At 42.6% G+C, this 27,933-nt stretch overlaps 1 protein-coding gene across 9 annotated transcripts in view; it reads right to left on the bottom strand.

Annotated features, from left to right (window-relative positions):
* Positions 1 to 11,725: 11,725 nt before the first annotated feature.
* RNLS (renalase, FAD dependent amine oxidase) overlaps positions 11,726 to 27,933 on the bottom strand; it is a 254,192-nt gene continuing 237,984 nt past the window's right edge. For 4 of the 9 annotated variants that reach the window (XM_087863148.1, XM_087863149.1, XM_045802374.2 and 1 more), the window contains 2 exons: positions 13,280 to 13,398; positions 11,726 to 12,383 (listed from right to left, as the gene is read on the bottom strand). In XM_087863148.1, coding sequence (XP_087719274.1) covers positions 12,245 to 12,383; positions 13,280 to 13,398 — 258 coding nt within the window. In that variant the 3' untranslated portion in view covers positions 11,726 to 12,244. The other 5 variants (XR_015724878.1, XM_087863146.1, XR_015724879.1 and 2 more) reach the window with 5 other exon arrangements.

Below are 27,933 nucleotides of genomic sequence, written 5' to 3' on the forward strand. Positions count from 1 at the left end.
TGCACGAGGAAAGCATCAACTCGCCCACTCTGGCACGCAATGTGCTCACACAAGCACACCAACTACACAGAGACGGACCCTTGCGCATGCTGTCTTTCTAGAAGTTTCTCCTGGCTTTTTTAGAACGCAGTGCTCATTTTCACTTAAACATTTTCTTCTTTTAATCATTGAATTATTCAACAAAAATAGATTCAAGATCTACTCTGTGACCTACTGTGTGCTAGGTGTTGGGGAAACATTTTAGATAATTTAGACATGATCCCTGTCTTTATAGAACTTGCTTACATATCCATAAGAAAGACTCAAAGTTTTTTCATTCTCATTTTTTGTACCTTGTCAGAATTTAGAAATTGTTTTCCTTTTTTTTTATTATATTATGTTAGTCACCATACAGTACATCCCTGGTTTCTGATGTAAAGTTCGATGATTCATTACTTGCGTATAACACCCAGTACACCATGCAGTACGTGCCTTCCTTAATACCCATCACCAGCCTATCCCATTTCTTTTGCTACATGTTTTAGGTGCATAACCTAGCTTCCTAATTGCTGATGGTCTGAATGTTCTCAAATTATTCATTCAGTATGTGCCACGCCTGATTCTGGATACTGGGGATTCCATAGTGAAGGAAAAAGACAAATATCTTTGTCCCCATGGAGCTTGCTATATTCTAATGAAATCCCAATTCTAAAGCTTTGCAAGATTTACTCAACTTTAATATGCTATGCATACCATATACCACAATATGCTATGAATAGGCACTAAAAAAAAAAGGTAAGAAAAGAAAAAAGTGAAGCAAGCATTCTGGAAAGACAGCAATGCAGAAGTTGGTGCAGAAAAGGGATTTCCGGTTCATAATTATTTACATTGAAATTCACATAACCTCCCTCTCCAGATAATTCAATTATCTGTAGCTCTAATAAATTCAAATATATATGTCTCCAGCTTTTCAGGTAGGACAGCACAAAACAGACGTAGCAGGCTTTGGTAGTCTGGCACATTACTCTGCTCAAATTTTTGGCTTCGCAGGCAGAAACCTTTAAATAGTAGGCAAAATGATGAGAAGCGAAGCACAAGTGTTTATTAGGCAGTTTCAAATGGTAGAGCAGCGCTCCCACATCTTTCCACCCTCCAAATAAGGACCTGCCAAACACTGGCAGGCAGCACAAAGTGGGAACTTTCTCAGATCACCTATTGACTCTGAAGCGAAATGATGTAGGGGGAGTGGAGAGAAGGTACTCTTGTGATTCTCTCCTCTATCGTGGACAAGGCTGGTACATTTGTGTTCTGTGGGATCATTCTGTATCAGCAAAGTTTCGCTTTGGTACTTACTAAATTAGAGTAAGAAATGTTAAAATTAGTTGAATTCATTCATTTGCTGGATCAACAGATTTTTGCTGTGTACTTCCTATACGTCAGGCCCTGCTTTTGTGGGTCCTGTGGTTTGGGTGGCAAGTAGATGCTATGAGTAAGTATACATGTGGTTGGTATCACAAGGGAGGGAAGATTCGATTGGCTCACGGGAAACAGGGTGCCGCGTATGTTAATGAGGAGCGTTTATTCATTCACTCACTCCAGAGCCAACAAGGATTTCGGAACACAAATGACTCTGCCCCCAAACTTACAGTGGCACCTGAAAATAGTCCCTAGTGAGTTTTATAAACACTGACCTGGCCTCCTAGCTGGGGTCTAATTGACTGAGTCACCCAGACGCCCCATCTAGCTGGGGTCTAAAGCATCTATACTACCTACAAAAGCAGTGGTGGTTATGAGAGAGGATTATTTTCTTTTCCTTTTTTTTTTAAGATTTTAATTTATTTATTTGAGAGAGAGCAAAATGAGAGAGATCACAGAGGCAGAGGGAGAAGCAGACTCCCCGCTGAGCAGAGAGCCTGATGCAGGGCTCGATCCCAGAACCCTGAGATCGTGAACTGAGATGAAGGCAGATGCTTAAGGGACTGAGCCACCCAGGCGCCCCAAGGGAGGATTATTTTCGTAAGTCAAATTTCACTAATGATAATAGTAATACTAACAGCTAACATTTATCAAGCACGTTCTAGGTGCAGAGCACATGCTAAACCCTTTACGTGGATATTCTATAACCCTCAGAATAACTCTAAGGTAGGTAAAATTAGTATCTCCATTTTACAGATGAACACCCTGAGGCTTAGAGACATAAGAAACTGGTCCAAGATCACACATCTAGTAGGTGGTGGATTTGAGAGGTCACGGAACCCACCACCATGTCATGGAACTTACCAGGAGTTGAGTTTCATTTTTAAATGAAGGCCAGGGACAGGAAATGAATCTGCAGACTTTGCCAAACATGTTAAGAATGTGAAAATAACTCGCTCCCAGTTTTCAGTGTTTCAGAGTAAATAATCTGAAGGAACTTGTCCAAGCATGCAGTTTGTTGCACGCATGCTTGCAAAAGAGAAGACACCGTTCGTTGCAGAGAAATGCTCCTACATTTTACACCTGCCCTACTCCTCGTAATGGCCTACCCCGGTTTCTTTTCAAGGACCGCATCTGAGCAAACCATCTTATCCCCCAAGCAACAGGTGTCTGCATACCACCTGGAGCAGGACAAGAGAAAGTGGCCCATAGCTCGTCTCAGGTAGACACTACCATTCTGTTACATGAAGGTTGGAAGAAACCTAGAGCCTTTAAGCTTCTGTTTCACCGTATCTGCAATCAACACACATGCTCGCCTTACCATCAACTCTCCCAAGCGTCCTGTGTAAATGCAGAGAAAACTGGCCTTCACAGGAGCCCGGAGGCACCAGGAGGATCTGCTCATCCTCTTCCTCATCCTCCCGTTCATCATTGCTATTAACCATTTATTAAGCACTTACTGTATGTCCAGGACTCTGCTAAGGTGGTATGCATATTCATGCCTCACAACAAGCTTATGAGATAAACGAGATTAAATCCTTGAACTCGTTTCTCAGACGATGAAGCAGGCAGTGAGGTTATTTAACTGCCTCAAAGTCACACAATGAGGAGCAAAGGCTGGATTAAAACAGATCTATTTAACTCTAGAGGATGCACTCTTAACTGCAAAGCTACACAGCTTGCCTTAAAGGATTTACAATAAGGCAAAGGATCAAGGAACAATGGACCAGATGTGTGGATCTAAGATAAGCCTGTATTTACATAAAGTGATAGGGCTGAGATTTAGAGGTTCTTAATCTGGGGTCCACAGACCTCTGAGTGTCTAAAAATAGATTGCGGAGGCCTGTAACCCTCTAGAACAGGAGTCAGCAAGTTTTTTCTTAAAGGACCAGATAGTAACTATTCTAGGCTTTGCAGGCCCTATGGTCTCTGTTGCAATCACTCATCTCTACTGTTGTAATGCAAAAACGGCCACAGACAATACAAATGAATGGGCAAGGCTGTGTGCCAATAAAACTTTATTTACAAAAACAGGCAGCTAGCCAGCAGGCTCTAAAATGGTGTGCACACTCTATGTGTCTATGTGCATTTTCGTCCTTATTAGGAGAACAGCCATAGCCTTCTATACTTTCTGATGAAGATTCAAAATCCAAGATGGCTAAGATCTGGTCTAAATGGTCTCCAAGCCCTCCAAACTCAGACATTCCCGGATTCTATGATTCTACATGTGTTTTAAATTAATACTCTCTTAGAGACTCTTTCTCCCTAGTAGGCTCATCTGATGCAGACGAGCCTCTTAAGGGGATTATAAGCATCATCCGTGGAGAAGGAAACAAAGAACATATCACACTTCCACCTTCCCTGGCTTACCTGGCCAGACGGTACTGGCAGGAACACAAACACATTCCCGACGGGAACACAGCAGCTCGGTCCTGCCCCAGCCTAGTGTGAGGTTTGCTGAGGCTTCTTCTTCTTCTTTCCAGAGATCACATTCTGCGTTCCACTGAGCCCTCTCCACTTCTCACTTGTCTTGACCACACCGATACGCAGTTTGGATGCGTGGAATCAGCGGGGTCAGCCCAGGTATGGTGTGGAGGGAGGGACATTGTTGGATGTATCTGTTCCGGGATCCCCTCCCAAGAAAACCTAGTTCTCTCTCTTCGGATTCCCCAGTTTCTTGAGTTAGAGCATCTTACCTACTGCCTGCGATCACACCAACGGGGACCTTCACCCCCCTCCCGCTCCACAGGGTTTGTCTGCTCCTAACTGGGCTCTTTAGGTGGACATGGCCAATGACGCTCCATTGTGTCCACGCACAGAGCCTGGCACCATGCTTTGCACGCATTTTTTTAGGTTATTAGCACCAAGATCCCTGAAAGCTATACCCAGTTTTAAAATCTTGCATTACTTCTGCAAATCAAAATAATGACTGTCTAATCACTTCGAATAAAAAGCCAGATTGGCTGCTTTATTTTATTTATTTATTTTTTTTTTAAATGATTTTTTATTATATTATGTTAGTCACCATACAGTACATCCCCGGTTTCCGATGTAAGGCTCGATGATTCATTAGTTGTGTATAACACCCAGTGCACCATGCAATACGTGCCCTCCTTACTACCCATCACCGGTCTATCCCATTCCCCCACCCCCCTCCCCTCTGAAGTCCTCAGTTTGTTTCTCATAGTCCATAGTCTCTCATGTTTCATTCCCCCTTCTGATTACCCCCCCTTTCTTTATCCCTTTCTTCCCCTACCGATCATCCTAGTTCTTATGTTCCATAGATGAGAGAAATCATATGATAGTTGTCTTTCTCTGCTTGACTTATTTCACTTAGCATTATCTCCTCCAGTGCTGTCCATGTTGTAGCAAATGTTGAGAACTCGTTCTTTCTGATAGCTGAGTAATATTCCATTGTATATATGGACCACAACTTCTTAATCCAGTCATCTGTTGAAGGGCATCTCGGCTCCTTCCACAATTTAGCTATTGTGGACATTGCTGCTATGAACATTGGGGTGCATATGGCCCTTCTCTTCACTACGTCTGTATCTTTGGGGTAAATACCCAGTAGTGCAATGGCTGGATCATAGGGTAGCTCAATTTTTAACTTTTTAAGGGACCTCCACACTGTTTTCCAGAGTGGCTGTACCAACTTGCATTCCCACCAACAAGGTAGGAGGGATCCCCTTTCTCCACATCCTCTCCAACAATTGTTGTTTCTTGCCTTGTCTATTTTTGCCATTCTAACTGGTGTAAGGTGGTATCTCAGTGTGGTTTTGATTTGAATTTCCTTGATGGCTAATGATTTTGAACATTTTTTCATGTGTCTGTTAGCCATTTGTATGTCTTCATTGGAAAAGTGTCTGTTCATATCTTCTGCCCATTTTTTGATTTGTTTATTTGTTTCTCGTGTATTGAGTTTGAGAAGTTCTTTGTAGATCTTGGATACCAGTCCTTTATCTGTAGTGTCATTTGCAAATATATTCTCCCATTCCGTGGGCTGCCTCTTAGTTTTTTTGACTGTTTCCTTGGCTGTGCAGAAACTTTTAATCTTGATGAAGTCCCATAAATTCATTTTATCTTTTGTTTCTCTTGCCTTTGGGGATGTGTCATGAAAAAGGTTGCTTTGGCCGATGTCGTAGAGGTTGTTGCCTATGTTCTCCTCTAGAATTTTGATGGATTCCTGTCTCACATCGAGGTCTTTCATCCATTTGGAGTTTATTTTTGTGTATGGTGTGAGATAGTGGTCAAGTTTCATTCTCTTGCATGTAGCTGTCCAATTTTCCCAGCACCATTTATTGAAGAGACTGTCTTTTTCCCACCGGATGTTTTTTCCTGCTTTATCAAATATTAGTTGCCCAAAGAGCCGAGGGTCCATTTCTGGGCTCTCTATTCTGTTCCATTGGTCTATGTGTCTGTTTTTGTGCCAGTACCATGCTGTCTTTGTGATCACAGCTTTGTAGTACAGCTCGAAATCTGGCATTGTGATGCCCCCAGCTTTGTTTTTCCTTTTCAACAGTTCCTTGGAGATTCGGGGCCTTTTCTGTTTCCATACAAATTTAAGGACTGTTTGTTCCAGTTCTTTGAAAAATGTCCTTGGTATTTTGATCGGGATAGCATTGAAAGTGTAGATTGCTCTGGGTAGCATGGACATTTTAACTATGTTAATTCTTCCGATCCATGAGCATGGAATATCTTTCCATCTTTTTATGTCTTCCTCAATGTCTTTTAAGAGTGATTTATAGTTTCTAGAATATAGGTCCTTTACGTCTCTGGTTAAGTTAATTCCAAGGTAACGTATGGTTTTTGGTGCTATTGTAAATGGGATGGATTCCCTAATTTCTCTTTCTTCGGTCTCGTTATTCGTGTATAGAAATGCAACTGATTTCTGAGCATTTATTTTGTATCCTGCCACGTTACTGAATTGCTCTATAACTTCTAATAGTTTGGGAGTGGCTTCTTTTGGGTTTTCCATATAGAGTATCATGTCATCTGCAAAGAGAGACATTTTGACTTCTTCTTTGCCAATTTGAATACCTTTGATCCCTTTTTGTCGTCTGATTGCTGTTGCAAGGACTTCTAGTACTATGTTGAATAATAGTGGCGAGAGTGGGCATCCTTGTCGAGTTCCTGATCTTAAGGGAAAGGCTTCCAGCTTTTCCCCATTGAGAATAATATTTGCAGTAGGCTTTTCATAGATGGCTTTTATGAGATTGAGAAATGTACCTTCTATTCCTACACTCTGAAGGGTTTTAATCAGGAAAGGATGCTGTATTTTGTCAAATGCTTTTTCGGCATCGATTGAGAGGATCATATGGTTCCTGAGTCTTTTCTTGTTGATATGATGTATCACGCTGATTGATTTGCGAATATTGAACCACGCTTGCATCCCAGGTATGAATCCCACTTGATCGTGATGGATAATCCTTTTAATGTACTGTTGGATTCTATTAGCAAGTACCTTGTTGAGGATTTTGGCGTCCATATTCATTAGGGAAATCGGTCTGTAATTCTCCTTTTTGATGGGGTCTTTGCCTGGTTTGGGGATCAAGGTAATATTGGCCTCATAAAATGAGTTTGGTAGCTTTCCTTCTGTTTCTATTTTTTGAAATAGCTTTAGGAGAATAGGTATTATTTCTTCTTTGAATGTTTGGTAGAATTCCCCAGGAAAACCGTCTGGGCCTGGAGTTTTGTTATTTGGAAGGTTGTTTATCACTGACTCAATTTCTTCATAATTAATTGGCCTGTTTAAGGAATCAATTTCTTCCGGTTTCAATCTTGGTAGTTTATAGGTTTCCAGGAAGGATTCCATCTCTTCCAGATTGCTTAGTTTATTGGCATATAGCTGTTGATAAAAATTTCTAATAATCCTTCCAATTTCAATGGTGCTCGTCGTGACCTCTCCTTTTTCGTTCATAATTTTAATAATCTGGGTCCTTTCTCTTTTCTTTTGGATAAGTCTTGCCAGGGGTCTGTCAATTTTATTGATTCTCTCAAAGAACCAGCTTCTAGTCCTGTTGATCTGCTCTACTGTACTTCTGGTTTCTGCTTGATTGATTTCAGCTCTAATTTTGGTCAACTGCTTCCTCGTGCGTGGATTAGGCCTGTCCCTCTGTTGCTGTTCCAGCTTCTTGAGGTGAGAATATAAAAACTGCATTTTAGATTTTTCTATTCTTTTGAGTGAGGCTTGGATGGCTATGTATTTCCCCCTTAGGACTGCTTTTGCAGTATCCCATAGGTTTTGGACTGTTGTATTTTCATTCTCATTGGTCTCCATAAATTGTTTAATTTGATTTTTGATTTCCTGGTTTATCGAGTCATTCCTGAGCAGTATGGTTCTTAGTCTCCAAGTGTTTGAGTTTCTTCCAAATTTTTCCTTGTGGTTGAGTTCCAATTTCAGAGCGTTGTGGTCTGAGAATATGCAGGGGATAATTTCAATCTTTTGGTATCGGTTGAGACCTGTTTTGTGTCCCAGAACATGGTCTATTCTTGAGAATGTTCCATGGGCATTAGAATAGAATGAGTATTCTTTGGTTCTGGGGTGTAGTGTTCTATATATATCTATGAGGTCCAACTCGTCGAGTATGGCATTCAAAGCCTTTGATTCTTTGCTTAGTTTTTGCCAGGGTGTTCTGTCTATTTCTGATAGTGGAGTGTTGAGGTCCCCTACTATTAGTGTATTTTTATTTATATGTCTCTTTATTCTGGTTAAGAGTTGGCTTGTGTATCTTGCTGCTCCCCTGTTGGGGGCATATATATTTATAATTGTCATATCCACTTGTTGAATACTTCCCTTAAGAATAATATAGTGCCCTTCTGCATCTCTAACTATAGTCTGTAGTTTAAAATCCAATTTATCTGATATGAGAATTGCTACCCCAGCTTTCTTCTGAGGTCCATTTGCGTGAAAGATGGTACTCCATCCCCTTACTCTCAGTCTGAATGCATCTTTGGGTTTGAAATGAGTCTCTTGTAGACAGCAAATGGATGGGTCATTTCTTTTTATCCAATCTGCAACCCTGTGGCGTTTTATGGGATGGTTCAAACCATTTACATTAAGACTGATTACTGAGAGATATGATTTTAATGTTGCCATGTTGCCAGTAAAGTCTTTGTTTGTATTGGCTGTGACTTTCTGTTCTGTATCACTCTTGGGGCCTTTTTACTTTTATAGAACCCCCCGTAATATCTCCTGTAGGGCTGGTTTCGTGGTTACGAAATTGGTTAGTGACTGGCGATTCTGAAATGTCTTTATTTCTCCATCAATTCTGAATGACAGCCTTGCTGGATAAAGGATCCTTGGCTGCATGTTTTTCTCTGAAAGAGCTTTAAATATGCTCCCCCAACCCTTTCTCTCATTCCAGGTCTGTGTAGACAGGTCTGACGTAATTCTGATGCCTTTGCCTTGGTACGTGAGAAATTTCTTTGCCCTGGCCGCTTTCAATACTGTATCCTTGCATCTAATATTTGTGAATTGCACTATGACGTGACGTGGCGTAGGTTTGTCATGGTTGAGCTTGGGAGGGGTCCTCTCTGCCTCTTGGACACGAATGTTTGTTTCCCTTGCTAGATTAGGGAAGTTTTCAGCTACAATTTGTTCAAATATCTCTTCTAGACCTCTGTTTTTCTCCACCCCCTCGGGGATGCCGATGATTCTAACATTGGATCGTTTCATTGAGTCAGTAATCTCCCGTAACCTACATTCGTGGGCGTGGATTTTTTTAAGACCATCTTCTATTTTCATTTTTTCCTCTATTAACCCATCCTCCAATTCACTAACCCGTTCCTCTGCTTCTGCGACCCTGGCCGTCAGAGCCTCTAGTTTTGCCTGCATTTGGCTCATAGAATTTTTAATTTCTGTCAGATTGGCTCTCATTTCTGTCCTTAGGGATTCTATATTCTCAGTAACCTTTTCGTTAATAGTTTTTTCAATTCTACTCATCATTTTGACCATCGTTACTCTGAATTCCATTTCTGATAATTAGGTTACATCCATATCCATTATTTCTGTGGCAGAGGCCACAGAATCACTGTCTTTTCTTTGCTGGGGGGGGCTTCTCCTTCTTGTCATTCTGATGAAGAGAGGTTGCGGGGTTTCCAGAGCCCAAATTATTGACTGGGTCCCAGGCCGTGCCCCTTGTTTTATAGGGATCTTAGGGATGTGGGCTTCTTCTTTAAAGATTTTATTTATTTATTTATGTGGCAGCCAACCAGCGAGAGAGGGAACAGAAGCAGGGGAGTGGGAGAGGAAGAAGCAGGCTCCCAGCGGAGGAGCCCGATGAGGGACTCCTTTCCGGAACGCCGGGATCACGCCCTAAGCCGAAGGCAGGCGCTCAATGACTGCGCCACCCAGGCGCCCGGGTTGTGGGCTTCTTGATTTTTCAGCCTGCCTTCTGTGTTCTGGGGGAGGGGCCTGCCGCGCCGATACTCAGGCAGCCATGTTTGGGTAGAGTCTCGGCGTCCCCTGCGAGGGGGGATGGGGATGGGCACTCCCTGAGCCGGTATTTCCAGGCTTTTGTTCTCTGGCGGCTTTCCCTGGCGGTTTGCTGTGCCTCTTCTGAGAGTCAGAGCAGCAGCGGCCAAATTTCAGCCTCTGTCACAGAACAGTGGGATTGCGGCCCGTTCTCTACTAATGTTCTGGCCACTTTAACTCTGTTTCTGTTGGTGCTGCTCAACCCTGCAGCGTCCCGGGATGTGCGCCCCACACCCGGCGTCCCAGCCCTCACTTCCAGGGCCGGCGCATCTCTGTCCTTTGTGTTTCTAATGCCGCCAGCCGCCAGCTGCCCCGCGCGCGCTCCCGGATCTCCCGGTCTCAGTCTGGATCCAGTGAGCGCACCGGGATTCCGGTGTTCCGTGAGATGCCTGGTGGCGCGCGCACCCGGCTCACGGTCTCAGTCTGCTGTTTTGCGGGTGCCGACCACGCAGATTGGCTGCTTTAAATTTTAAGGGGTGGGGGAAAAAAAGATATATTAAAACACAATCACAAATACTATGATTCCACAAAAGGAATCACAAATACTATGAATCTTGATGTGATAGCACTTGGATTCCAGGTTTCTGAGAATGGAGGATTGGACACAGAGGAAGAAGCAGGAGAAAAAGCAGAAGGGGAGAACGGACAGAGGGCAGGAGAAGGACACCTTGAATGACGAGCCCGACAGGTTCACAGAGGAAGGACTGGCACGCAGGGGTGTGTACGCTCGGCCAACCGTGCCTGTGCTGGAGCTCAGCATTGCCAGGATGCAGCTATCTGTCAGGGCGAGCGACCCCCGAGGAAGGAAATAAGCCAGCTAATGAAGATCACGGCAAGATCCATCATTTAGCCAAGACTTATGGAGACTTTATTCCCTATCAGATGCCTGAATCTATCACACCAGCATTAGTGTTAGAAGCCTCACGAGAGAGCCGCATGGTGGGGACTGTACCTCCAAGGAATATTCAGTTCAGCTTTGGTGACCACGTTCATCTGGCAGCAGTGGGCTGCCCTGTAAATAGAAATGGGTCACGGACGCACGGACTCCTCTTCCGCCATATCGTTATGTATGTCATATATAAAGTATATACTCTCCCAAGTAAGTATACATATACATACGCGAGTATACGCTTTATACATGTGTATGTGTGTACTTGGATGAGTATAAAATACCAGATAAATGTAAAATTGACCTTGTTCGTTTTACTTAACAACGTAGTGGGTAGGCGGGGGGTGGGGATGATGGCATTTTGCACAGAAGGCTTGGTGACTCAAGGAAGTGGTTTTTTTTCCCTCAGTAATATCTGGTCTGGGATTATTACTGCTTTCTCGATGTTTTTAGACATACTTCTCCCCTTCAGAAATGCCCAAAGGTGAAAAATACTATTCCGCTGCTATAATTTGCCACCCTTGCTGCCTGGGCAAGAAAGATCCGCATAGACGGTTTAGTAATTAAGCTTTTCAACACTGCATCATAAAGTTTTATTCTGGCGAAGCCTATATTTATCAGCTAACAAGTATTAAATCACCCCACTGCTCCAGCCGTTTCTCACTTAAATAGGCTCCTTTCAAAACAGAGCAGCTTTCCTTGGCTGGCTTGATTTAATAAGAGTTCTTGTCTGGAAATACCACGGAGCTGTGTGGTCCTGCAGGCTGACATACATCCCCCTCGGCAACTGCTCCAAAGGCGGCCGATGCCTCCTTCCCAGGGGCACCGGACGCCCTCTCCCTGGGCCTTCCAGGGCATCCTGGCCATGGAGTTTCCTGGCCCTCCGGGATGGCTTCCATCACAAGATATTTCTCTACCCGTTTCAGTTTCTGAAGGGAGAGAGGTGAACAAAAATAAAGAACACAGACAGTGGATACATTTTATTTTCTTATTCGAGCCACAGGAAATTGGCCTTTTCCTCCAGGAGATGGATCGACACGTAAAATGAGTTTTCAGAACGACTCAAATAGCAAAGTAACGACGATCTACACAGTAAGCAGACTTGAGTCTTTTCCCGTACATGCCACAGATTTATTTCTCAAAACAGATGCGGAATTATTAGGAAATTAGAAGGAGTAGATATTACAAGTCATCAGTAACGACTTAGACGAATCTTTTCTCTAAGTCATTCACCCCTCTTCACAAGCCCTTCTCTGCTCTTTTCTTCGGAGGTTGGGGGCTCAGGAGACGAATAGAACAATTGTTCTTAAGGCTTAAGGAGGTGCTCAGTCCAATAGCTCCAGATTGGCATTAGGTAAACACAAGATAGTTAGCACATCTGAATGTCTTTTCTGCCATGCTTCGAGGGTAAAACCCAAAGGAAGACAAATGTTAATCAAATACGGGCCAAAATGATGAAAGAAATTTCAATATCGGTCATCTCATCAACCAGAAATCACATGCAGTTCCCTTTTCCTTTGGCGACAGGGAGCTGGTTTCGAAGGCGGGGATCCATTTCTGTCCAGCCAGCGAGTGATGGGAAGCAGGTGGGTCACTGAAGCATGTGGGTGATACGCTGAACCACTAAGTTGGCAAATATTGAACTATTTTAAGTGCATCTATTTTCCAGTTCAGTAAATTTTCTTGTTGTATTAAATTCAGTAAACTCAACACAGTCTAAATGCCACAGCACATCCCAGAGACCACACGAAGGTAAGAGCACCAGCCATTGGATAGAGCAAGAGGTAAAGATCGACATATTTTCTCTCAGCTTCTATTTAATTTTTACCTTTCATGTGAGGACTGAATATTTTTTTTAAGGTTAAAAACTATGATATGACTTGGAGAGTCAAGTTGCATTCTGGTTATTATGTGAAAACTTGAAGAGGGGGTTTCTTTGTCAGTCAATTGCCCTCCAAACCATAGTCCTAGAAATCATGACATCTATGACCTACGATTCAGGATCATTTAATAACTAGAGAGAGACAAAAATTATACTCTGTTAGCCACAGTCTGGGGGAATCTTGCCATTCAGCAACTGGCAAAAACACTGAATCAAGGATATACTTGAAGATTAAAAATGAGGATTGAATAATAATTATTCTTTATTTGGAATGGAAATTTTCAAGAGAATAAAGGCTTTGGAACGTGAACTGTTACTTTGATTGGACCTGCTTTTTTGTGAGGGTCATTTGTTATTCTTAAGCACTATTTTCCTCTAACGAGGAGTAGTCATGGCAATTCAGAAACACCGCGAAAGGTGCACGGTACAAGGAATTTTCATTCTAGCATGGGTGGTAACTGTCAAAATTATAAAATCGATTTTATACTCCATATGAAAAATTTTCCAGTAATTTCTCTCAACAAAATGGAAAACAAAATAATCAATAACAGAAACTTGTGGAAGCAAAAACCTGAAGCTCACACAGAGGACAAGATACAGTTACTAAATATGGTTCTTTAAAGCTTCTAGAACACACCGTGCAGAAGTGATGCAGCCATCGAAGTTGGACTCGGTGAATGCGTCCCCTCCACACACAAGGAACGGTTTGGGATGCAGAGTCAACTGGCCATGAGAGTGGGCAGCAGGCTCTGTAACCTGAAAAGGTTAAAAAAAAAAATAAACAACACAAAAGCACTGTGGTTGACGTTCTCGGCCCTCTTGTGCTGTGATGTCAACACCCACCTGGGGAAGAGCTCTTTCTGTGGAGAAATCACCAGGTCTCACAAAACCGAGACCCCTAAGCCCCTCCCCTCACCCAAGTATTCACGCTGACTTTCTCAAATGTTGACATTTTCAGTTAGTTGATAAACTTATCAGAAGTTGTTGAACTTAAAAATTAGTAGGCCGTGATAGGCTCAATTAGTTGGAAATACAGTGTTTTGTTTTGTTTCATTTTTTTTATAAGGGGGAAATGATATTCATGAAGTCATTTACCAATGATGGAGTCCTTTCTACGTGCTAGACAAGGGAAACAGAAAAGGGATAAGGACTGTATCCTTAAGGAGTTTCCAGTTCAACACAGAGTGTGGGCATAAGACAGCGTCTAAGGGCTAAGACAGGGTGAATAAGAGGGCGCTATGGGAACACGGGGGAGGTGTCCAACCCAGCACACCTGGATACAGAAGCCTTCAAAGGGAAGAGGATGGGTCATTTCACTTGAGTTCTGATGGACGCATAGGAGTTGACGAAACAGGGATAGGGCTTTCCAAAGAGAATGATCAGCAAGCATAAAGGCCCCAAAGTCCATGGGCAAGAGAGAACAAAGTGTGTTTTCGGAACTGTGGGGTTGATCACATAGTGTGTATGTGCGTGTGGTAGAGGAAGGGGCTAATCAGAGGAAGGGACATGGCTGAGAGGTAAGATAAGAGCCATTTAGTGTTTCAGAATTAAAATGTGTAATACTTATAAACAAAGGTCTATTAAAAATGTGTAATTTACTACTTACAAGGGGCGTCTAGGTGGCTCAGTCAGTTGGGTGCCTGACTCTCAGTTTCGGCTCAGGTTGTGATCTCAGGGTGGTGAGATCGAGCCCCCACATGGGGCTCAGCACTGAGCAGGCAGTCTGCTTGAGATTCTCTCTCTCTGCCCCTGCCCTGACTTGCATGCTCTCTCTCTCTCTAATATAAGTAAATAAATCTTTTTTTATAACTAAAATAAAAAAAGGAATTTACTACTTATGAGCCAAAGGAGAGAGAATTAGCTGAAGATTTATTTTATTTTATAGAACCAGATTTATAAAATTTGCAATGCTAAAAAAGGCATAGAGGTTATTTCCTGGAGAAAAATATTCTCAAAATTGGGATAGATGTTGCTAATAAGCCATCACAGCCAGAAGAATGACGGGGTGACAGTGGTGTGTGAACATAGTTATCTTGGACACTGAGACAGTTTGGCTCCTGGAGCACCAAAAACCCCTAAGAAAACTTATTATACACAAACTTATTATAAAGGCAATCTTGGGGCTCAGTTGGTAGACCATGCAATTCTTGATCTCAGGATCATGAGTTCGAGCCTCAAGTTGGGAGTAGAGTTTACTTAAAAAATAAATAAATAAGGTCACTTCCTTTATTAAAAAAAAAAAGTCAATCTCACGTGGGGTTGCTTCCCTGCACAACTTTAAGGGATGCCATTCATAGAGACTACAACGCAGGAGTTCTTGTCTCTTATACAATGTTTTCATGGAAAATAATAGGCTAAGGCCCACGAGGATTTGTCCATTTAAAAATTACCCTCCCGTCACAATCAAGAAATGTATCAAATGTTATTGGGATTATAGGGCTGAGATTCGGTCCTAGATAGGCTGAGTTAGTAGTACCTGCTTGGACGATTTTTTAACACCAGAACAAGTTGCATAGATTTTTTTATTTCTAAGCCATATTTGGCTTTAAAAAGGAGGTTAGTTACAATTATTTCTCTGTTGAATCGCTAAAGATAGGGATGTTTAAAGTCCTGTGTCGCTCAGATACAGATGTTACATTTTAAGAGCATCCTCTCATTTTTCTGGAGGTCACTTGGTAGCAGCAGCATCTTTCATACACTCTGCAAATCATCTTCTTTAAAAGTTACACCATAGGGGGCGCCTGGGTGGTTCAGTCGGTTAAGTGTCCAACTCTTGATCTCAGCTCAGGTCTTGATCCCAGGGTCTTGAGATCAAGCCCGGCCTAAGACTCCACACCTGGAGCCTACTGAAAAATTATGCCATAGTTTTATTATGTTCAACTGCAATTTGACTTTTTACCCAGCTTTATGAAGTATAATTGACAAATAAAAAGTGTGTATATTTATGGTGTACAACTTGATGTTTTGATATACATATGTGTACGTTGTAAAATCATCATCATAATAAAGCTAACAAATATATCCATCAGCTCACATTGTTACCATTTTTCCTTCCTTTCCTTTTCCTTTCCTTACCCTTCCCTTCTGTTCCCTTCCCTTCCTTCCCTTTCCCTTTCCCTTTCCCTTTCCCTTTCCCTTTCCCTTTCCCTTCCCGTTCCCCTTTGCCTTTCCCTTCCATTCATTTCCTCCCTCCCTCCCTTCTTTCTGGTGAATCATTTTATGATCTATCGTCTTAGCAAATTTCAAGTACACAGTACAGTATTGGTAACTAAGTCATGTTGCTGCACATTAGATCCCCGGGACGGACTCACCCTGTGTAACCAAAACATCGTACCTTGGACCAACATCTCATTTCCCCCTCCCACCAGCTCCTAGCCTTCACGGTTCTACTTTCTGCTTCTGTGAGTCTGACTAGTTTAGATTCTGCATAGAAGTGAGCTCATGCAGCATTTGTCTTTCCATAGCTAATAATCTTGAAACTGGCTGACAAGTTCCTTGAGTGGCTAAAACAGACTGCACAGAGTTTGGACACTGAAGCACAGACTTGGGTGTTCTGTCAGAGCATTTACATTTCCCCTTTATTTTAATTTTTTAAAGATTTCTTTTATTTTTTGTTTGTTTATTTATTTATTTATTTGAGAGAGCGCTTGTGCAAGGGGGTGGAGCAGAGGGAGGGAGAGGGACAAGAAGGCTCCACAATCAGCATGGAGCCCGATGAGAGGCTTGACCCTGAGATCATGACCTGAGCCGAAATCAGGGGTCGGATGCTTAACTGACTGATTCACCCAAGTGCCTCTAAATTCCTACTTTGGGTAGAATTTAAACAGGTTGGATTATTTGATTTGCCAGTGAAACACTAAGGGAAGAATAAAACTGTTAGGTTCTTATACATATTAATGATTTCAGAGTGTGATAGCTGATAGTCTGAAAACAAGGGATGCTATATAAACATTCAAAACCCAGACAAGACTGGGTGGAAGCTTGGCAGTCTGGCGCCATTGAGTTGAGGGGCGAATCATTTTCTGACTCTTAATAGGCCGTGAGGGTGCCAGCTCTGTTTTCCTGCAATCGTCAATGCTCATGATGATGGCCCCAATATTCAAGAACCAGTTCTAATATGCATAAAGTATTGTTAGCATTTCTTGAATGTTCGCTGCATACAAATGCTTTACATGTGTACCCATTTAATGAACACAGCCATCCTATGAGGCGTTGCCACTATTCTCATTTTATAGAGGAGAACACTGCAAATCAGAAAGATTGTCACCTGCCCAAGGACAGAGAGCTAGGAGGTGAAGAAACAGAGTTTCCAACAGAGCACACAGACTCTAGAACTCACCCTTCTGACACTTTCAGAAACATTTCCATGAAGACTTGGTGGAAACAAAACAAAAAAATGTTTGATAATCACTCATAGTTTTATGCATCTGGAAAATTCATATAAACAGGGTAACTCATGCATATACATATACACTTATGCACATGTGTATAATACAAAATAATGCATGTACATATATATGTATAATTTTTAAAACAAAACAAAAATGTTTGGTGGTCTCTTAGCTTAATGCACCTAGAAAATCACATAAATGGGATAACTCATTCATATGTATTCATATATACATATGTGTGTGTGTGTATAATTTACACACATACACACACATAAATCTCCATTTGTGGTCAAGTTCTGATACAGTCCTGTTGATATCCCTGTACAGATAAACCATAACACTACTGCACATTAACAAGTATTGAGCAGGAGGGAGCTGAAGGGAGAACGTTCTGCCCAGGGTGAGCTGACGATTGGTGCTGTGTAATTCCATTTGGTGACTCCTAAATGCCAGATGCCAGGTCACGTGGCTGGAAGACCGGACGCTGATTAGCCAGTCTGCAGTTTGGGAAGGAAATCAATCTTAACTGCATTTAGGTGTAATCGCCCCTCTGCAATGACCCAGTGAGGAGAATATGAACCACGAAGTGTGTGCTGGCAAGCTCCTTCCCCGTGAGTGAAGGAGAGAGCGCGGCAGCCGGGGAGCCCTCCATTGCCAAAGCCACGATGTCTCGCAGTAATGCAGCCTTTGGCTTTGCCTCCAGCCACAGTAAGGAACCACAGCTCAGTGACTGTGTTTAGGAGAGATGTCAGGGCTGAGCCACCCCTTTGGAAATCCAGATGGCGTCAGCCCACATGTGCACCAGGGCTGGTCAGAAAAACCTCTTGCTGCCCTCACTGATGCTCTGGGGTCGCTATTGCGATGTTTCTCTCTGCTTAGGTGATGACTGGGCTAGACGTATCCATTTGAAGCAGAAAAAGCAGTTTTATTTCCAAGTGGTTTCATCCCATGTGAATGTGTCTCTGGCCTTCCCTCCACCTGCAGAATGAAAGAGAAACTCCTCACTCCACAAGGAAGACCTTCCAAGACCAAGTCTTACTCAAGCCTCCTGTCTTGTCCTTTCGCTCACCATTGCCACATGTCCTGTCTACATTCACAAAGAGCTGCTTCAAACACGCTTTTCTTTGTCATGTTTCTGGGGCTTTGAACCAACTGTCCTGCGGGGGGGGTGTTGTACCATTCCCTCTCTTTGCTGCCAAGGAAATGGCTCAGCCTTCTAGAAGCAGCACAATGTCACCTGCACTAAGGTCTTCTTGCTCTGCCGGGCAGGGTTAAGCACCTTTACAGCGTGTTATTTTATCTGTGATGTTACTTGTTATTTTGCACTGTAATTATGTCCAGATTCGTCTCCCTTCCTAGACTGCATGTTTTGAGGAGCAGGGGCTGGGCTGCACCAGTCCTTATATCCAAGGCTGGGGATGGTGTCTAGCCTCTATGAAGTGTGCAGTGAATGTTCATTGAGTTAAAAAAGAAAAAGACAATACTTTACACATAGTTGATCAAATGAAGGTCTTTATAAGGAACCATCTACATGAAAAGTGTTATTCAGAGGCTCCCACCGAGCTGGCAGGAAGGCAAATGGAAAAGATACTGTATTTAGAATGCTCTCAATAGCGACGAATGCAGGGCCGTCCTCTCATCTCAGACTGTGAACTGTTTTATGTGAACATCTCGTGTGTCATGTATGAAGAGGAACCACACAAAGCTGCTGATTCTGTAGGTCAGAAATGCTAAGTACTGTTCATCTTTATATGGTTTAACCTAGCAGGTTCTTTGTTTCGTGATTATTAGCTGTAAAAATACACACAAGGAGTTCCGTGGGTGTGAGACCGAAATTAAAGATGACAAGAGAGAGGAGCAGACAAGAAGGCTAACAGTGACTTCAAAATGGGGATTATCAAGAAAGTGAAGGTGATAATTAGCAAGAAATAATCCAGTGACACACTTGGCGACGTGCATACCTAAGCTGACCGCAAAAGCTCGTCCTCGGGCTGTCAGGTATCTACACAAGCAGAACGATCTCGCTCTGTGGCCTCAAGCATGGCTATATTTTAGGTCAATCCATTCTAGTTGGCTGTCTAGCCCATGACTTGGTTCCTTAACACCAACCTTTCTGAAATACAGCACTAAGTCATGTCCACGTGGGCGCAACAAGAACTGAGGTCTCACCAATTTTAATCCTAGAAGCACAACCAACCTGATAAGAAAATGCGGACAACATTTCAACAATTAGCTTCTTGCTACTGCATTTCCTCACTTGTCATGGATGATTTCATTGAATCTAAGGCATGGTCAACTGGAAGAGGCACCAATATTTTATGGACCAATGAGGAAGAAAAAAGGTGGTAACGTGACACAAAGCTTTATATTTACTAGAATAGTTCTCTTGAACTTATCTACAAGTAGTTCTTTTGCAAAACTAGAAAGGAAATAAAAGAGGAATACTGGTTAAGCCTTTCCAAAAATGTCTTCACATATGTAGCGTGACTCCTCCACTCTAACTCCGAGTTGTCCACATCCATGCTCCTCCCCACATCACAGTCTGTCCTCTGTGCCTCCTAGATCATTTCTTACATGAATGCTCCACGGAATCGTACTTTCTGGCATTTTCTCTGAGCCACTGATAGCTGTCTTGCAACTTCCGGTCATGCACTTTCTCTGTGGTGGGAAAGAAAGGTTTTCAGACAGCAACCAGGACTCATACTCTTTTCTCAAATGGTCTTCAAATAATCTGTTAATTAAAATATCAAGGGGTTACAGTGGTGGTCCCACTGTTAAATCACTGCAAATAGCCGAGTTCACATGTGTGAAAACAACCTCCTGACTGTCTTGGTGTATACCGACTCCGTGGCATATCACAAGCAATGAAATATGGCAAATATAAAATGGGGTAAGGGGGCGGGGTGGTGGGAATTAAGGAGGGCACTGGATGGAATGAGCACTGGTATTGTATACAACTGATGAATCACTAAATTCTACCCCTGAAACTAATTTAAAAAATGGGGGAAGGGGTGAAGTATGACGAGTACTTAATATGAGTAAATGCGTAACAAGTCCAAAGATAATGAGGGGCAGGATCCTTGAAGCAGGGCCTTTTCTGGTCACAGCGTCTTGGGGTCCCTATACCAGTGTCTTCAGTGTTTCTGGTTTAAACCCTCTGTGTTCTCAGTTCACCCAAAGGAGCAGTCTCAGGAGAACCCACAGAGACAGACTCATTATTGGAGAATTGATTTGTTCTTTTCCAAAGGTCAACGTATGGATTCCAGGACCACACGTGGTTGTCTTCCCAGCCCATTTGTCTCCTCACCCCTGCAATCGGGGTGACACCGGTGCCGCATCTCTGGACAAATGTCACTAATGGGTTGTGGCATTCTTTCCCACCGAGCCTGGACATGGCGGGAGCGTCCTCCCCACCTGATGGCTTCAGGCAGATCGCTACCAGTCAATCGGAGTTGGCACTCGAGAGAAATCCTATAAATCTATCCTGGATTCGAAGCCTGCGGAGCAACCATGTAATTATAAATAAGCGAATTAATTAGTCTTCACTGTTTTTTTTTCCTCTTTTCTCATGAAGCCAGGAGAGTCTGATGCATTGCCTTTGTCCAAACCAGACATGTTTCAGAGCCAAGAATTAAAAGCACATCAGAAGTCATTTCCTCTAGATGATGCAGGATGCCCACTTCTCATTTCTTCTAATAACCTTCTAATAACCATCCCCAGCCCTTAATTCTTAACGTCCCTCCATGGGTCACATGGGGGCTTAGACTGCCCTGTGAAAATAAGGCAGGTGTCTTGGCTCCGGCCACAGTACTACAAAATTGAGCATTGTAACTATCAGGGCTCGTGGGAAAAGTAGGGTTGGAGCAGACAATTCGAAACCTATGGAACTCTGACTGGAGCACTCACACAAACAATACGCATCATAGTAAAGTGACCAGCACAACGGACGTCCCCCCTCTGCATCTGCTGACACCTCTGTAGCCTGAAGTCTGGGGCTTACACTTCTTCCTCTAAGACAGAGGGCCTGGGGAACCGTTGCTCCTAAAAGACCATTTTTAAAAAGATTTTATTTATTTATTTGTGAGAGACAGTGAAAGAGAGAGCAGAAGCAGGGGGAGCAGCAGAGGGAGAGGGAGAAGCAGACTCCCCGCTGAGCGGGGAGCCCAATGCGGGGCTGGATCCTAGGACCCTGGGATCCTGACCTGAGCCGAAGGCACACGCTTAACCAACTAAGCCACCCAGGCGCCCTTATCAGAATTTTTTTTAATTTATTTATTTATTTGAGAGTGAGAGAGAGCACAAGGGGAGGTGGGGCAGAGGGAGAAGCAGACTCTCCACTGAGCAGGGAGCCTGACGCAAGACTCGATCCCAGGACCCGGGGATCATGACCTGAGCCGAAGGCAGAAGCTTAACTGACTGAGCCACCCAGACCCCCTAAAAGACACCATTTTGATCTAAATTTAAAGTATCCAGGATGTAGCCTTCTTCATCGATTCATCATTTCACTGAGGGGAAAATGTCTTTGTGATTTCTTCATCAGCACTGACAGGTTTGCTGAAGAGCTGACCAAGGCGGAAAACCCAACAGTTGTTAAGGCTGCCGTGACAACCACTGTCGGCCCTGAAGAAAGGCACCTCTGGAGATTTTCGGGTTTTTTCTTCAGATCTTCCTATTTGCTAAGCTTTCCTCTTTGCTTGTGAGGAAATTTACCCGGATCACTTGAAACCATTAACATGTCCGAAACCAATACTATTTCCCATGACACTGATTTCCTCGTTCTCATTTACAGTTGAAATAATTCACATTAAAAACAAAACAAAACAACCCAGGTGCTATAAAAGACTGAGTAATTTTATGGCTTTCTTATGTTGCCTTACATTCCTGAGGGTCACGTTAATTGGACTTGGGTGTGCCTGAGTCTGGACAAATGGAGATGTGTTAGCCCCCCCTTGTGTTTTTGATAATCACACTGAATTTTTTAAAAATTGATTTCTAACAATTCCAGTGTTGGAGGGTGACTCTTGCCTCCCATTGTTCCTGGAGCGCAGGGAAAGGTACTGTCTCCTGGTCGCACACTAACTTGACTGGGGCGAACTCTCAGGAAGAGTCTCCTTCTGAGGTACTGGCCACACTAGCAATACGAACAGCTAGAAAGGCTGAGACGGTAGGTCTGGGGCTGGGTCATACATTTCCTCCCTTCCTCTGCTCTGCAGCCAGTACAAACTTGAGCCCATGCCATGGTACATAAACAGCAGAAACTGAATATTTGGTTAACTTATTCTTTTATGGCCCCGATGCAAAGCTTGAAGGTAGTGGTTCCCAAAAGTCCATCTATGGCAAGAAGAGAAAAAATAAGGAGAATTATGAGCTTTTTCACAGAGCGAAATGTATTCTATTTATAAACTGGTTATGTATGAGGTTATATCTTTACTATTTTTTTTTTTTTGGTTATTCGTTCCATTAAATTCTTGTGGCCGTGTTTTTGCTTTTTAAATTCTTAACTGCAGGATGCAAAGATAACATTACTATACTGGTTCATTTAGAGGGATTTTACTGGTCCATGAAATAAAAACGCGTGGAACCGCTGCTGTGGGGCGAGGTGCTAGCTGTGGTTCAGAGCGCTGAGATGCTCAGCCCGAGGAATGCTTTCCATAAAGGGGGTGGGAGGCGGGGGAGCAGAGGGCGGCTTTGAGAAACCACCAGTAATCTCAGGTAACACTGCATAACCTTGGTTTGGACTTGGTGAGTGGATGAGTAATTTAAAAAAATGGAATAAAATCTTGTGTACGACTCATTTCCCAGATACTTGGGCAATCCCTCTTCCATCCAAACATTCATCTAGGTAGAACTAGAATCTGGGGTACCACATCCCTCCTCTGTTCATCTGCAGATACTCTACTCAGGTAGGAAACATAAGGCTGTAGAGAAAAATCCGACTTGCGGGCAAAAGGCTTCATCGAATGCACAGTAAATGCCTACCTTCAAACTGCATGAGGCTAGAGAGAAAATGTGGCCTGTGTTGATTCTACGGATATATTTCCCCATTCCTACCACGTCCCCAAGGCACTGGTTTGAAGCATCTATCATACGCCTGTTTACAAAAATAGGGAGAAATGTAAACAAACAGACGAGAGACCAGGGCTTGTGCTCATGTTAGTGGAAACGTCTGTTTACATCTTTATAGATGGGGATCCAGCCCAGCACTCTGAAAGGATGAGACTTCAGTGATGGGTCAGGGGTGAAAAATATTATCAACCCCTCAGCACTTTTTTTTCTTGAGGAAAAAAAAATGTGTTCTATGGGCCAAATTAAAAGTGTAATGTTTCTATCCCTTTTTTTTTTTCAAGTCCCTTTGGGGACTAATGAAAATGCCATAAAATGTTGCTGATTCTTCTACACTTAACTCACCAAATTGCAATTTGGTGAGAAATATTTGTTATTTAAAAGCCTTGTTAAGTCCTCAGAAACAGTGAGCTATGAGGGTTGTTTTGTTTTGTTTGAGGGTTTTTTTTTTCATTTTCATATTCCCTGCATCTCCTACTCCATCGTACGCAGCTGGTGTTGAATAAATGTTTGCTCGAAGGATGTGTGCACGTGGGCCCACCAAAAAACAGATGCAAACTTTTGAAAGTTTTAAATTCTCTGTGTTCGAGTGGCGTTTAAACGTGGAGGAACTTTATTTTCCCTCTATGATGATAATGTTCTTTAGTGTTTCAGTCTCTAAGTGTTCCTGGACCTCCGGAATCATCCTGTTATTTACCTCCTTCTGTGTCCTCGCCCTCGACACCTGCCCATTCTAACTCAGGTCCCCATCACTAGCACTGTGCAGGAGACAACCCGCCGGGTGCCTATGCGCCTTTCTCTGACGTCCAGAAAGCGGGATTCGCTGCCTGTGGCCCAGTTATTGTAGCCCCCCAGGCAAAGGCACCCGAAGCATCGGACGCAGCCCGAATTTCAAACAGCAAGTAAAGACGGTTTCCTACCCAGACAATTCCTCCTCGCCTCATAAAATGGTACTGTGAAGAACACCCTGAAAAGTGTGTAAGACAGAACTAGACCAGCATGTACATGTGAACGTGTGTGTGCACGCATGTGCATGATAGCACATACAGAATTTGTCTTTATTTTAAAAACTGGGACCATAGTGACACAGTCCACGATGTTTCCAGTTCACGTCAAAGCGGCAGTGAGTCTCCACAGGCATAAAGTCTAAATACTCCTTTAAATGACTTTCTTTCCTGGGACACGGGGAATGCATTCTAGAAAGTTCTAGGTGTCAGGGAGGAAAGAAACCCATTCTTCTGGGTGACCTAGCCAATTTATGTCTGTATCTTTTAAAAATTCTCTCTTCGAACAGTCCACTCTCTGTGTTCAGATGCTTGTGGCACAGCCCGAGGTCCTACACATATGGAATGTATTTGCCGTGTTATTAAGACAAGTGATGGTACGGGTTATTTCTTAACCATACGTTGTGTATTATTTAGGATAAGTGATACTGAGAACTGGGCTAATAATGACAAATGGGAGGGCTGATTATTCCACTTAGTCTATTTTTAGGTGTATTTCCTTAAAAAAAATTGCATTTCTTGTGGCCACTGGTGTTTGAGGCTTTCAGCCCCATATCATCCTATGTTCCATTCCTTCGTCTTCATAAAGAGCTTCATCAGCAACTGGGTGCTTTCCTGCAGAGACGGTACATGGTTAATTGGTTCTTATGCATTCTGTCCTCTTGCCTCTGTTCGACACATCTCTCCAGTGTTCTATTATATTTAATGGTGATTTCATAAACCCGTTTCTTTGTTGTGCTGTAGGGAAAGGTTTGCTTGTGCTGTGGGCTCCTGGCTGCAGAGCTGTGTCTGGGACTATGGAGAGCCGCTGTAAAATTACTATTGGTTGGAATACTCTAGGTGTGAAGAAAGTGATGTGGTTTGGTCAATTCTCAGTGGAGCTTTTCGCTTTACTGGTATTTGTCTCTTCTAGTTTAATAAACCATGGGGCAGAAAGCGCCACAAATCAATTATATGGTCCACGTAGCAGCTTTAGTGGGGCTTGAATTGTGAAGGACATACTTTGCTGAAATCGTATATTCGATTCCTGAGGTCTACGTTGAATCTGTTTAGATCTATCTTTCAAAGTCCTGAAAGCACTGGAGGAGTCAGTCTATTTCGACGAGGAGTTGTTCACAAGCACACAATAAAGAATGAGCTACTGTTTTCTCTAGTACTCTCGCAGTAATAACAGACAGAACAATGGTCGTATTAGAGTCCCCTTTAGAGTTTTTAATTTAATAGGAAATTCTCCTGCCCTTCAGCAAGTTTTAGTATATTCATGCATTAACTCTTCAAATATGTTGTGTTCTAGCACTCGGCGAGCCTGCCTGGGGTGCTGGGGGGACAGGCGCCATTTTGTAGCCACAAGGTGATCTAACAGAGTGGGATCCTCTTGTTTTCATCTAAATATAAATGTTGTGCCACAGTCTCTCAAAGGATCCAATTGCTTGGGATCCTAGGACGCAGAGGGCCAAAAACGCTTCTGATCTGTGCGTCTAGACATGAAGGTAAAATCATCTTTCCTACTCGAGTGGCCTCATCACCACTTCTCCCCCATTTAACAGCAGCCTAGTGCCCCACCAATTCAATCCTTCCTTGTCCCTTCTCCCACTCCATTTCCTTTCCTTTTCTTGATGACCCAGAAACATGACCATTATTTCTTTCTGGTCCTCACTTGTTCTGAACGAACCCCACGGCTTTTAGTTTGCCTGTGAGATTTTAGCTCAAAGACTGTCACCATTTTGATCTTCAGATACAAAACAACCTCCTTCCTACTTCTAATGCTGTGAAAGTAGAAGAATCAATGCTTCTGCTCCTCAGAAAGACGATAATGGAGGATAAAAAACAAGTGGTTTGAAAAGTCAGCTAAATTGAGTCAGCTAAATTGTATACTGTGAAATTCACATGCGTACTGGTCTATCAATTTTAACAATGTACACAGCCGTGTTAAGCTACTGCAACAATAACATAGAGAACGTTTCTGTCGTCCCCCCAAATTTCCCTTGTGCCTCTTTGTAGTTCATCCCCTTCTCCTAGTCACAGCCCCTGGAGACCATTGATCGATTTTCTTTTCTTTTTTTTTAAATTTTAATGTTTTTTTATTATATTATGTTAGTCACCATACAGTACATCCCTGGTTTCTGATGTAAAGTTCAATGATTCATTAGTTGCGTATAACACCCAGTGCACCATGCAATACGTGCCATTGATCGATTTTCTGTCCCTACAGTTTTGCCTATTCCAGGAAGCCATACGGGTAGAAGGATATGACAGATAGCCTTTGAGTATGGTTTCTTTCACTTAGATAATGCTTCTGAGGGTCACTCATGAAGTAGCTGCTTGTTTCATTTTATTCCTGAGTAGTTTTTCATTTATGGATGTACAACCTTTTGTCCAGGTATCAGGTGATGAATATTTGGGTTATTTTGAGATTTGGGGCAATTGTTGACAAAACGGCGATCGATGAACATTTGCAAATAAATTTTTATCTGGACGTATGTCTTCATTTCTCTTGGGTAAATCCCTAAGAGTGGGGTCCTTGGGTCAGATGGTAAGTGTGTATTTAACTTCGTAAGAAACTGTGACAGTGTTTTCCAAAGGGGCTGCTGCCATTTTGCACCATCTATGTCCTCACCAGCACTTGGCACCTTCAGAGTTTTTGATTTGAGCCATTCTAGTAGGTGTGTCATGGCATCTCATTTTAGTTTTCATTTACATTTCCCTAATGACCAAAGATGTTCGGCATTTTTTTGTGTCCTTACTTGCCATCCAATCTCTTCTTTTGTGTGTGTGGTAAAATACACACGACATTAGTAGTAGCCAGATAAGCAAACACTTATCTGCTTTCTGCCTCGATGGATTTGCCTATTCGAGATATTTCATATGAGTAGAATTATTCAAGATGTAGCCTTTGTGTCTGGTTTCTCTCAGCACAATGTTTTCAAGGTTTATCCACATTGTAGAATTTATCAATACTTCATTGCTTTCTTTTTTTGTCCTTCAAATGTTTAATATATGTATTTCTATATAATTTCCCATGGGTCCTCTTATTAGAAATATGTTGAAGACATATTTCTCACCTAACAATTGATTTTTTTAAAAAAGATTTGCTTATTTATTTTAGAGAGAGAGAGAGAGAGAGAGAGAGAGCAGGAGGAGGGGTAGAGGGTGAGGGTGAGCCCAGTGTGGGGCTCGATCCCAGGACCCCGAGATCACGACCTGAGCCGAAATCAAGAGTCAAACACTTAACCAAATACCCAGGTGCCCCCTTAATGACTGATTTTTTAATTGAGGTATAATTCATTGCTTTTTTATGTGTGAATGATAATCCATCTTATGGATATACCATATTTTATCCATTCATGTCCATGTTGGACATTTGGCCTATCTCCACCTTTAGTTATTGTGAACAGTGCTTCTATGAACATTTGTGGACACAGTTTTGTTTGAACACATGTTTTCAATTGTTTTGGGTATATAGGAGGGGGATATTTTGGTCATCTTGTAATTCTATGTATAATTTATTGAGGAACTGACAAACCGTTTTCCACAATGTCCAAACCATTTTATATTCCCACCAGCAAGGTAGGAGCATTCTAATTGCTCTACATTCTTAACAAGCATTTGTTCTTTTTCTTTCTTAATTTTTTTTTCCAAATTATATTCATCTTAGTGGGTATGAGATGGTATGTCATTGTGGTTTTAATTTGCATTTTTCTAATGACTAAGGACACTGGCATCTTTTCCTGTACTTGTTGACCATTTGTATCTCTTCTTTGGAGAAATGTCTATTCAAGTCCTTGACCCATTTTAAAATTGGATTGTTCGATTTTTTGCCATGAGTTGTAAGA

This window comes from Ursus americanus, chromosome 6 (genome assembly GCF_024610735.1).
Source record: "Ursus americanus isolate L20-20 chromosome 6, mUrsAme1.1.p, whole genome shotgun sequence".
Classification (NCBI taxonomy): Eukaryota; Metazoa; Chordata; class Mammalia; order Carnivora; family Ursidae; genus Ursus; species Ursus americanus.